Source organism: Penicillium subrubescens (genome assembly GCF_028828155.1).
Source record: "Penicillium subrubescens strain IBT 31985 chromosome Unknown utg000005l_segment0_segment0, whole genome shotgun sequence".
Taxonomy (NCBI): Eukaryota; Fungi; Ascomycota; class Eurotiomycetes; order Eurotiales; family Aspergillaceae; genus Penicillium; species Penicillium subrubescens.
Window position 1 is genome coordinate 3,555,214 of NW_026643155.1, and position 12,102 is coordinate 3,567,315.

General features: G+C 48.8%; 5 protein-coding genes across 5 annotated transcripts; 1 reads left to right on the forward strand and 4 right to left on the reverse strand.

Annotated features, from left to right (window-relative positions):
* Positions 1-30: 30 nt before the first annotated feature.
* N7473_007790 (uncharacterized protein) lies at positions 31-622 on the forward strand (the record flags this gene model as incomplete). Its single annotated transcript, XM_057153730.1, has 2 exons — positions 31-123; positions 191-622. 2 exons carry the CDS (start codon positions 31-33, stop codon positions 620-622), a joined length of 525 nt encoding a protein of 174 aa, XP_057008068.1.
* Positions 623-1,014: 392 nt separating this feature from the next.
* On the reverse strand, positions 1,015-1,706 carry N7473_007791 (uncharacterized protein; the record flags this gene model as incomplete). The annotated part of the gene is made up of 2 exons (XM_057153731.1): positions 1,015-1,551; positions 1,632-1,706. The coding sequence occupies 2 exons, from the start codon at positions 1,704-1,706 to the stop codon at positions 1,015-1,017; spliced, it is 612 nt and encodes a 203-aa protein (XP_057008069.1).
* Positions 1,707-2,715: 1,009 nt separating this feature from the next.
* N7473_007792 (phosphatase PAP2 family protein) lies at positions 2,716-4,348 on the reverse strand (the record flags this gene model as incomplete). Its single annotated transcript, XM_057153732.1, has 5 exons — positions 2,716-3,452; positions 3,539-3,550; positions 3,617-4,110; positions 4,199-4,225; positions 4,287-4,348. The coding sequence occupies 5 exons, from the start codon at positions 4,346-4,348 to the stop codon at positions 2,716-2,718; spliced, it is 1,332 nt and encodes a 443-aa protein (XP_057008070.1).
* A 1,303-nt stretch (positions 4,349-5,651) lies between these two features.
* N7473_007793 (putative GPI anchored cell wall protein) lies at positions 5,652-7,611 on the reverse strand (the record flags this gene model as incomplete). The annotated part of the gene is made up of 4 exons (XM_057153733.1): positions 5,652-5,679; positions 5,740-6,754; positions 7,055-7,303; positions 7,371-7,611. 4 exons carry the CDS (start codon positions 7,609-7,611, stop codon positions 5,652-5,654), a joined length of 1,533 nt encoding a protein of 510 aa, XP_057008071.1.
* Positions 7,612-9,623: 2,012 nt separating this feature from the next.
* On the reverse strand, positions 9,624-11,824 carry N7473_007794 (Zn(II)2Cys6 transcription factor; the record flags this gene model as incomplete). Its single annotated transcript, XM_057153734.1, has 3 exons — positions 9,624-10,644; positions 10,696-11,320; positions 11,383-11,824. 3 exons carry the CDS (start codon positions 11,822-11,824, stop codon positions 9,624-9,626), a joined length of 2,088 nt encoding a protein of 695 aa, XP_057008072.1.
* Positions 11,825-12,102: the final 278 nt, after the last annotated feature.

The window sequence follows — 12,102 nt, forward strand, 5'->3', positions numbered from 1 at the left end:
TTCACACGAGCGGACGGGAGCTGGCGTAAGATGCTAATCCAACAACCTCCCATCCCCGATATTGGTCTTTTCAGTCTCTTTCCTGCTTGGGGCGGCTCTAGCGCTGGGTTGTCCAAGATCCCCGTTAGTTACTTTCACTCAACTCCGCCCTAACCAAACCTACCTACCATTCACAAATTTCAGAACTCAGACAGCTAATATCTTATCTCTTATCTTCTACACAGGCGCAGGAAAAACCCAAGAAAAGAGCTGCGAAGGCCTTCGAATGGGAAGACTATTCGATATCCTGCTTTTCTCCCGCCGAATAGAATTTGAAACCGGCACAACCAACAAGGTATACTGGGCAGTGGAAACCCCATTAGATTCCAGCTTCAGCTATGGAAACATCAATGACGAGTTTTATAAATTGCTGGCACGGTTCGGTGTTGTTCTTGGGACTCGCCACATTATGCAAAATGACACTCCTTTGAGTAATTCGGAAACTACCCAAAGGGAGATCATTAAGGCGTATCGAGAACAGGGCCTTGATGTGATTTCTAAGGTGCGGGAGATCGAGGCTTCGAGGGGTCTTGTGGAGGATGAGAAGAGTATGAGAGCAGGTCCATACGTGGACATTTTATGATTGTTGTAGTTCAGCCGCTTGATTGATTGATTTCCATTGATTCTTATTGCATGTCGTTGAGACGCTTTATGTTATCTCTGAAACAGGCATACTGTCATCTTTTAAATTGAACTGATATTGTAGGGTAAACAATAAACAAGCTAAACGCTGTAGGGCTAGCCATCATCGAGATTCTCCAAGGAAATAATTCTCCTCCAGCAGCATAAGATACATCTTCCATCTCGAGCGTCATTTCCGGATAGAATGATTTTGTGTGTCCATATTCATCGCCTCATTTAAGTGCATTGCCTCATTAGTCCTTTCAAATCACGTCGTAAAACATAAAAATGGAAACAAAATCCTCCAAGTAAAGCTATCATCAACATCAAGTCTGTACAAATTTCCTCGTCCCTTTAAACCACGTAGCTAGGTCTCCGGCTAGAGCTACGGTGTCGGTGTGAAGAAGAGTGGCCACGACGGCTGCTATGGCTGCGTCGACGAACAGTAGTCTCCTTAACAATAACCTCACGATTCTTGCTGTGAATGAACAGCGCAAGGAACGCAGTCCAAATGAAGAAGACCACCTCCATAATTCCAAGCGCAAATGTAGTCTTCAGCATGGCGCAGGTCTTGTTGACTTGGAACGCCAGCGGGTTGTTCACTTGTCTACCGTACTCGCCAAAGGGACCAAGGGAGACCCAGACCGAACCGCCATCCCAGTGCGAGCAATCGGCGTTTGCGATGAAGCGCAGCTGGTAGACGCCCGCGATGAATGCGCCGAAGAAACACATGTCAAGGAAGGAGACAAAAAACGATGAGCGCTTGGTCGCGGAGAACCGGATCAGGGTGTCAATGCACCAGAAGACGGCGATCACGCTGACGATGAAGAGGACGAGGATGTAGGGCGGGGTGAGCATGTTGGCTTTGAGATAGCCATTGACGAAGTAGGCCTGCCCGAGTGATGGGTGATTAGTAAGTTGGATGGATGGCTTTGCGCATTTGCTTTGCGCGGGAGATGCGATTGACTTACCATGATACCAATGATCGGAATGAGGAAGGTGATCTCCACCATCCGGTTGAAGATGAAAAAGATACTGCCAATCATCTTGACGGAAGCTTGCTGGGCACAGAGTTCAAAGAAGGCTCGATCTCAGGAATGCGACGAAGTTAAAAGAGTTTGCGCAAAAATTCCAGCGCAGGCTGAGGAGGCGGGGAGACAGGTATGTTTGTACGTCAGAAGTACAGATCAATGGATGTCTTGTCAATCTTGTCTCAGGGCTATACTCGCATCGCGTGGAGAGCAAAGACGATGTAAAGTGAGTTATTCTGATCGCAACCTATACCGCTGCACTGCAAGAAATAAAAGATTGGAAGATGAGTAGAGAAAGAAGAAGAAGAGAGAGGGGTGAGAGATGCATAGAAAAAAGATCTCCGTTGCCGTCATCTTGCGCTGACGGGTGGGGGACGGGGAGGCTGGGCGAGTCACGGTGCCCGCCTGAGGTGGCTGGGGCAAACATCAATTGAGACGGGGTCCAGCTCATCCCGGGCTCTTTGACATTGTCACTATTGCTCGCAGATGCGAGGCGGGTGTCATCATAATAGGGTTAGTGTAAGCCCTTCCGTCAGATTTAATCAAATGTTCTGCATCTGATTGACTGTTGATCCGCTTAGTTCTGCCGGAGGTTGTTTGGTGTTGGATGGGCAACCCGCAGCCTGTCACCCGTGGTCCAGTGGATTCGAGTTCCTCCAAGGAACCAATGGGCGATCGTCCATCTATGGAAATGCATTAACACTTAAGAAAATGTAAAAAAAAAAGTAAAGACCATAATTATGAAACTGTACATGGCAATGAATGAGAGGATTGGAGTCAAATTCTCAATAAATATTCACTTATAGTATAAAAAGGACGAAGTCATCGGGAAGAAACCAGTTCCTGCCTCGAATGCCTCATCCCGACTGTTCGTACATGAGAATCAAGAAGAAAAGAAAAACCAAATAATGCCAATATTCATCAAGTCTCATGCAAATTGCAGTCGGTTTTCAAGTCACACACGCGCGCTCATGATGCAATGCAATACCGTGCTAGAAACAAATCATCATGGGATATTTTTAAACTAAACATCGCGAAGCGGCGTGTCAGTCAATTGTCGCCCTCGGCTAGCCTCTTGAGGTGGGTGCATAGCGTTCCCAGAAACAGCATGGGTCTGCGACTGATACGCAGTATTCGTGTCAAAAGGAGGTGAGTACCCTCGACCCGCACTGGGATTTTGGGCCATCGCATAGCCATGCTGCATCTCATACCCATTCCCGACGTCATCCTCGCTCGATGACCAGTTTCCATCGGGATCCTGATCATGTCGACGACGAGGATACACCTGAGAGGCGAAAGGGTTACTCGGGACAGCATATCCCGAAGCACCATGGGGAACGGGGTGACCCGAGGGCGATATGGATCGCTCGATTCCAGTTGGTGGGTTCAAGCGGTCTTGTTCGGCGTTGCGAAGGGCAGAGGTGCTATCATTGTTGAACGCGGTCAATTTAGCATCCACCGGACGGAGCGGCTCAGTGCCCCAGGTACGGATCGGATAGGCTCGACCCTTGCGCCAGGCCTCAGTGAGTGGAGGGAAGTATTGGCGGTAAGAAACAACGGCGCAGACAACTCCTAGGAGAGAGCCGGTGATGACGTCGAAAGGGTGATGGCGGGCATCCATAATCCGAGACACGGCAACAAGGGTTGCCGCAAGGATGGGCACCATGACCAAAAGACTCTTCCAGGCCTCGCCGCGGTTGTCCATGATATGGAGCTTTCCACCCAGCCACAGAGAAGTATAGAATAGTCCTGCGAAAGAGGCTGTCATGATGAGGTTAGTCGTTATGTCTTTATTTTTGAAACTTGCAATTGCGTTATAACGAGGGGAATGCCATGGTGAGACTCACAGCTACTGTGACCTATAGGAAATAATTAATTAGCATACAAGATTCCCTGGCTTGAGAAGAATCCAAGGGACAACCTACCTGATGGCCACGAACGGAACCCATCCTTAATAATTTTCGGATCTCCAGTGCAGATCGTCGAGTTAGACAAGCCGTATGTCACCATATCAAGGCTTCCACTGATAGGTTGGCACCGATCGATCAAGTCGGGCCGGGGCTTGCCGCAGGCGTTCTTCAGCACCTGAGTGATCACAAAGGCCAATCCTTGTGACAACAACAGGCCCAGTATTCCACAGTTCATCTCCCAGAGGCGATCCTTCCATCTCCAGGGACCCCGAAGCTTGCGCTTCCCCGACACTGGGTCCTGCGGCTTGTTGTGTGAGAATAGCCCATCGATGAAGAGGGTATAGATGATGATGAGCACGAGAGGAAAAGCGCCGGATATACAGAGAGCGTAGTAGATGGGAATTCGTTCATGGACGGCGTAGGGATACTGGAGGGAGATATTTGTGAGGGAGAAGTGTTGATGGTAGGGTTCAATCGAGTCTAGAATCCAGAAGCCGATGACGCAGGCGCTAGTTGGATGGAAGGGCGGTGGTCAGTCAACTTGCCATCTTTAGGGTTGGGAGATGAAGCTAGAGAGCGGTTTGATAGGGAACACACATGATAATCACGTAGTCGAAGATATAGCTACAGGTAAAAGACGGTCAGTTCAGAGCCACAATGCCGCGGGGAAAGAGAAAGTACGCACGAAATGACGACTCTCGGTCGGAGCCGGCGCTTGGAGAACGGCAATTTGGCCGGAATCTCCATATTGTGTGTGTTGGTTGACCTCAAGGGAATAAAGTAGAGTAGTGAAAGGGGAAGAGAAATAATAGAAGTACTCCACAGATGCAACAACCCCAAGATTAGGCAACCTCAATTTGCCAATTCCAAGATGACTGAAGATCGAATCTTCTTGGGCTGGTCGCGTGCCTCAGGCGTGCCGGTTTGCGCTGGGCGCAAAGGCGTGGTGCTTGGCGTTTCTAGTGCCCCTGGCCCAAGCTGGACTAACATGGACCCTGGTTTTAACTTTGGGACGTTGTGGTCTCTGCTGCTAAGTGACGAACCAGGATGTTTGGGCATGTCACCAGTCTCTCTAATCTCTCCAGGTCGAAATGTAGTGGAGCTCTACCGCAGACCCGACAGCTCACAGAACCGCCATCATTTATTAAAACACCGGTTCCTGATCCAAGTCCCGCCTTGATTGTCCATAGAGCGGCAGCCCAGCAGGTAGTCTAGGCCTTTTTACTGAATGATAACCACTCTGTTTCAAACCACCCCCTGGCCAATCTCTATCTCAGCGCTTCGCAGTAGAGAAAGGTACTGCAGATTATCATTCGGAGTCTCCTTTATCCTGGTCCATCTTTGAGCACATTACAGTATGCCCCACCTGCCGTTAACCGCCTCTGCAAAACTTTTCTCCGAGACTCCAATCTCTACATACTTATTCAATCCCATACTATTCCAACTTCCAAACAAATGATAAGATCTTGCCAAGGCTCTTCAAACGCAAATTCAATTGCACCTCGCGATATCGAACCTTCATGAATCATGTACCGATGATCTCGTCGCCAAAAAAAAAGAAAGAAAGAAAAAAAGCTTCGATCTCCCATGGAAACCTTCCTTTTGCCGCCGCAGATTCGCTTCCCTGAAATAGAAAGAGCAGGTGCGACACCCTCGAGGCGCAGCTTACCCTCTTACAGACAAGACCAGATCATCCCCTGAACGTGTGAGATTGGACATATCTTATTTGCCGCCGCCATGGTTGACCCTGCCGCTCACCCACCGATCCACATCTGATTAGGCATCATGATTCTTCCACTGTGATTTGCTGAAATGGCCACAATAGGAATGCAGGATGTTATCCATCTTACCGCTGAGAAAAGTGGAGAGGGCTTATAGAGAGCAATAAAAGTTGACAAAGAAAATGATAGAACTAGTCAAACCAAAGAGAGGAAGACATGACCACTCACGTCTCCACGTGAGGCATCTATTAATCCTACAAGACAGAACTAAACTATTACTCTAACCAGCCATCATACTCACGGCAAATCCCCAGAGCCGAGTCGTCAAATCAACACGCAGTCACGAATAGACCCAGTCTAAAAACCTTGTCAGCTGATATTCCTCAGAGTATTAATTGATTGTCAGGTTGAACATACGGAGATGGGTTCCAATCTTCAAAGAATTCAAAGTCGGTACTTCCCGCACTCTTCATCTCAAAGGCTATCGCCTGTCCAGCCGGGCACGAGAAGGTCGAAATCAAGAATGAATGACCAGGAGAGATAGCACTAGTTCCCAAGCCCTGCGAGACGGAAGGAACGTTGTTCTCAGTGGTCGAAGTGGTGACTGTTGACGAAAGCTTGCCAAAGGCAACCTTGCCATCACCGCTGAAGCTAAACGAGGTAGTCTGGAGTTCTTCCTTCCTAGGGAACAGGAAGACCAGGTTGCAAGTCTTGCCCGAGAACGACTGTGGAATATCAAAGTTGAAGGTAGTCGCAACGGTCGAATTGACAGTTCCATTGAGTCCAGTGCCGTGGGGGGTATCGGGCTTAGCGGAGTCGATTCGGACGATTAGATGGGGGAATTGAAACTCTCCAGAGAGATCAGTAGGGCAGCCAGTCGCGCTCGTCGAGGTAGCAGTCGCTGTGGTCGAAGTCGAATTGGCATGGACGCTGCTCGAGGGATGGATACTGGTGGAAAGAGATGTCACCGGCGCACTCGATATGTTGGTAACATTGGCAAAGCCAGTCACACTGCTGAAAGGACCAGAAGCCGTAGTTGTCACATTTGTGCCTGACGCACTACATGATGGACAAGTGTGATTACTGCTGGAAGAAGCCGATTGGCACGATGGACCAGGGCTCGCCGTGCCTGTGCCTTGCGTAGCGCTGGATGTAGCTGACTGGCATGAGGGGCAGGGCGTCGTTGGATGAGCGGTAGTGGCCGCGCTTGTTTGGGAGCTCGCAGCGGGAGACGCAATACCCGCAGAAGTAGCAGAGGACTGGCCTGGTGCAGGAGCGACAGGTACAGGAATAACTGTTGCAGCAGAGGTATGAGTGCTAAGGCTAGAGGCCGGCGCGCCAGTAGCTGCTGGTGCGCCAGTAGGAGCCGGAGCAGTTCCAGTAGCACCGGAAGTCACAGAAGTGTGGCCAGGAGCGGGGGCTACTGGTACAGCTGCAGGAGCAGTAGCAGCTGGAGCAGCAGAGGTTTGTGAACTAGCACTAGAGGCTGCGTGGCTGGGAGCTGCAGAACCAGGAGCACTGGAAACTTGACTTGGAGCCGCAGCCGGAGCACCAGCGGCCACTGACGCAGCAGGACCAGCAGTAGTAGAGCATACGCAGTTGGATACTGTAATCGTTGATATAACAGTGACAGTTGGAGCTGGGGCCGGTGCTCCAGGTGCCCCAGGTGCTCCAACTCCAGACGCTCCGGGGGCTCCAGGGGCTGCAGCACCACCACCTGTCACGTTTTTACCAGGTGCCGGGGAGGTGCCAACGATAGGGGGACTGCCAGCGTTGATGCAAGAGTCGGCAGTTAAGATGACAGACTTGCACTTTGTGACGGAAGTGCTGTTGGTAGTGTAGATGTTCTTGCCACCATTCTGGCCAGTCTCGCAAGCAATGAAGTATTCGCTGCCATGGAACTGCAATTGACTAGCGGGCGAGATGGTGAAGCCTGGAGTTCCTGATTTACCTTCATCACACTGGAACTGAGTAGTCTCCGCTGGTGTTGGGATTGTATTAGTGTTTGATAATGATGTTATTCGAAACTCCGGAAAAAGTAGACTCACGAGTAATGATACAGCCTTTTCCAGTACTGTCGGTAATGACTCCAGTAGAATTGATACAGAACAGAGATTGACTGAGACTGTTATCGCCAACACGACTCTGGCCATCAGTCAGTTGGCCAAGGGGACCGATGACTTCTCCGGAGACGTTGAGATTGAAACAGCAGGGCACTTCAGCGCGTGGAAACAGGGCGAGGGCATTGGTGCTCGTAGCCAAGGCCGCTAGAAAGCAAAAACTTTTCATAGTTCCAAGAAAGACCAGGAATGAAACTAGAGTCGGGATTTGGAGGCCAATTCAGAGGCCGATCTTATATCGATCTTGAATATCCCCGCACGTCGATATTCTGGACCGATAGTATTTTGCAACTAACGAACGCATCGCCTCTCTGGGGATCTGGGTCATTCTTATAATTGGCCCTGGCGATCTCATCATTAGTGAGCAATCAAGGTATCTGGCTGTCGAGAAGTGAGTCCACATACCCAATGAGGATCCGGGTTATATCTCCGAGAGAGTAGAAGACGGAAATAAGTAATCAAAGACTAGTAAGTTGCCGGTCTGTCAGGGTCGAGCTATGTCATTGTTTACGAGAATGGGCCAGAGTGAGAAAGCATGTGGAACCTCGATCCAGCCGGATTGTTGCTCCGCAGCAATCAGAGGCTACACGTCATCTGGGGTTCTCTTTAGAATGTGGAGATACACCCAAGTATTGAACCAGGAGAGTGCAGTTCGTAAGTAGTGATCAAATTGACGGCTGCCGTCGAGGTGGTGGCACGAGATGGCCTAGGGAAAACATTGGGCATCTGATAGCGATGAAAGTTCGCACATCCTCCTATTTACCAGTCTACCAATAATTTCCCAAAGCCATGAGATTAATTCAAACTCTATCGAAAATGTGCTTAGTCTCGGTTCGAGAGCACTTTAAAGCCCCCTCATGCATAGGGTTCTTCACCAATGCTCGGACCGAGCGGATAGCTAGGATCGATTCCCATGGTTGGCATGTACGCCATCTGATTCTTATTGATTCCCATAAAACTACCCTTTATGGAAGCTTATTCTACCGCAAAGCTCAATGCAGGACCATTTACTTTGTCCTCCCAATGAGACTGGACGTGCGTAGAGGAGGAATTCTTCTCCGAGCCACACCTTATACTCAACACCACTAGAGTCTTGGCCGATACACGCAAAAGTTTAACTTCAAAGTTAATTATTCTCTCAAGATCTCATGAGTGCCATCAGTCCCTGCGACTCTGGCTTGCAGATCCACCTTACGATACATGACATTATTGTGGATAGCCTCCCTGGTGAAGGTGGGCTGGAAACACAAAAAATATCTGTACAGCCTTCTCCCACCGTGGTGATCAATAACCAAACAATTGTGTCATAACTCACCGCGATTTTTGCTGGCCATTAAAGCATCAACAATTTTTTCGATAATGTGAAACTGGCAATTATCCATACGGTTATTCTAGGTCAGAACCCTCGGGCAGGTGGAGCATTGGAATTAAGCTGGAAACAAAACCCCTCGCTATATCAGTCATAACTTCAATCAACGTTCATAATGCACATTTGCTGTGCTATATCTCTAGAGCTTTATAGGCAACTTGACAATTATTCAAACAAATTAGTCTCGGTAACTTATAGCTAGCCTAATCAAGTCGGGGTTGCCTAGACTGAATGTCTACCCGGTGAGAACCTAAGGATTCATGAGCACTTAATTCCGTGTATGAAGGCAGATTCATATGTCAGACTGACGGCCCAGTGCGCTACGGCTAATCAGTAAGACTTCATTCTGTATATCTAGGTGACCTCCCCGGGCGTCCGGCAAACCCCCTTTGCCGGGAACTCTTGGGTTTGCGACACAAGTAAATCACCTTCAAGGCAGATCTCTAGACGGTAATGTGTTTCCAGCTCACCCTTCTTATTCCCGGTGCCCAGGTACCACTAGAATCTTTCTACTGGTGTGAATCAATCCATGGATATAGATCTTCCTGCCCCTCTGTCCGACTCATTTCGGGTCTGCCGGATGAGCGTGAACACATCTTGGTGGCACATTATTTACAGCTGCCATCATGTATAACAGTTCCATTGAAAGTAATTGAGCCAGGCCGGCGATCAACATCGCCTGTCAGTATTGACTTGACACCGGGATGACGATCGTGACGCGTTAAAGCATCATGACCAAATCCGACTGATTCGAGGATCCTTCGTCACTTCAGGTGGACTAAAGTCAATCATCACACCTGGACCATCAACTTTTACACTGATAGAAATGGGGCATCAAGCTCGGATAACAGCGAATTCCAATCGAAAAGTGTAGTGGGATCTGCAGTGGCATCAAACGCCTGCCAAATGTCATCAGACAAAGTAGGCACGGGTTCGGTGACCATGGCTTCCGTATCAAGTAAATCAGATCTCCCCGTGATTAAAGCAGAATCCACCGGCACGGGAGACTTCAGTCTATTGGCGTTTTTCGACCGGGTTGTTCTTCTCTCGGAAGGCAACGGAACCTTGCTGCGTTGAAGAATAGAGTTGAAGGTGTCGAGAAGTTTGTCCGCGAATGAAGATTGGCTTTTGCCTTCTTCAAGAATTCGTAGCGCATTTTGAATTTCAGCTCGTCTCTCTTGGTCTTCATCTGGCTGGAGACTCTTATTGCGACAGAGGTCCATCAAAAGTGCAATAATGGCCATGCATACGCAAAGCAGACTTCCTGAAAACCTGAGTCTTGTCATGGCAAAGGAGATATCTTCAGAAGATAACTGTGCTTCCGTGCGGATGACCATTCGTGCTGCTTCAAGGCATGCATCTCTTGAATAGGAGTATAAATCTTGCCCGCGAGACAGGTAGGGCAAATGTAGCCTGCAACGTTGTGTGTGAAGCATTGAGTTGATGACGTATCGATAAATGGTTATACCATGTGATCTGCTGGGATCAGAGTCTGCGATTCCACTCATATCATAATTCAAATGGAGAAATGGCGGCAATGATTGACTAAATTCACACATCCTTCTATCAATCTCCTTGATCTGTTCGAAATCTGGATTTCCGAAGTCGGTCTCCAACAAGGGAAACTTGTCGGTGATTTCTCGACAAATTTCGCCCAGGCGAATCCGTTGGATAAAATACGACATTATTGTGGGCTGATCAAGAGGCTTGCCAATGCTGCTCATCCCATCAAAGAGATCTTCGTCGTTTGCGTTGCCAGGTTTCTTGGTCGCCATATGGCGGGGATTGATCATATAAGTGCCTTTCTGCGAGCCACCTAATTGGGACAACTGCCTTCATCTTATAATTAGTTTTGCTGATGTGTGATTTTATTGAAAAACATACCAGTCTGTTGCAACGAGATACCACCACACCCTTCTTCCTATCTCTGCTTTCACGGAGTCTGGGCGAGGAACATTGAGTTCAGCATGGTTTTTGTGGTCAATCCGGTGTAATGAGAGCTGCCATGCGACCGATATCGCTGTGGAGAAAAGATATCGGCCTTGAGAGGTAATGCCAACGGTATTGCACAACAAGAAGCCTACAATTATCAGGGCTTGAACATCCTCAATTGACTCCGAGCATGTGAAGCGAGAATATTCCAGAACTTCAAAAGAAGCTGTCATCCATCTCTTTGATAGCTCATTGGCTTTCACGACTGAGGAAAACACCGGTCTATGCATGTCTCGCTCGGTCCAAAAGAAGGCAGTGCTAGCCAGAATTGCTAGAAGCAAAGAGGTTTGACCCAATTTGACAGGGCTTTTCGCATTTAGATTCTGATAGAGTTCATCCACAAGTGACCGCATAGAGGGAATATGGATGACGTGGTGGAGGAAGGTGATGTCAGTCAGATATTTATCGAATATTTGCTTTGACTCCTCGTAGAGCGGGAGCCAAATGCACTTGTTCAAGTTCATATCTATTCCCTCGGCCACAGGTGATGTTTCTTTGATGGAACATGTTTTGAACTCTATCGCATCGCATTAGCGTGGATTTAAACAACGAGCGAGGGTGAGGTGAGTTGATGTTTACGGTACTCAACAACGCATAGCCCCACTGCTGAACTTGGGTGCGTTATCTGCGATTCCAGCCATTCTACATCAACCGTAGAGGATTTATCGGTAAAGGATGTCGCAGCATCTCGTTTGCGACGAGACGGGGGTGGCCCCGGCCGCGAGCCATTTTGATCGGATGGGGACTGTGTTGGCTCCCGTTGGGTCATCACCATCTCCTCCAATCTGTGCAACCGGGCCAGCACATCTTTCTTGAAATCTCCAGTGATTTGGTCAGAGCTCTCGTCTGCACTGCTAGTTGATATAACCGACGAAGTCTCCGGTTGGCAAGAGAGTCCGCGACTTGTGCAATTGGCGCAAGGAAACTGTCGGCTACATCTTAGCTTCCGTGATCGACAAAAGAGGCACGAAACTGGGCGCGATCTTGATGACTCCGAACGATTCTTCGCCACACGACGCATGACGGAATATTCCTAGGCATCGATGGACTTGGTAGTTTCGAGAAGTAGCATCTTGACGAGGCTGCGAGGTGAGATGGGGACCCTGGAATTGACCACTGAGAGGGCGGTAACTCCGCGGAATTTCCGCGGCATCCGCCCAGAGTTATCAGATGGAAGCCTAGATCTATGGGGGCCGTAATTGATATAAAAGCAAGGCTGTTCATCGAGAGAAATGGAATTTTCATCCCAGAGATTATAGTTTCAACTGGTATCCATTGTCCCTACTGACCGTTATTTTG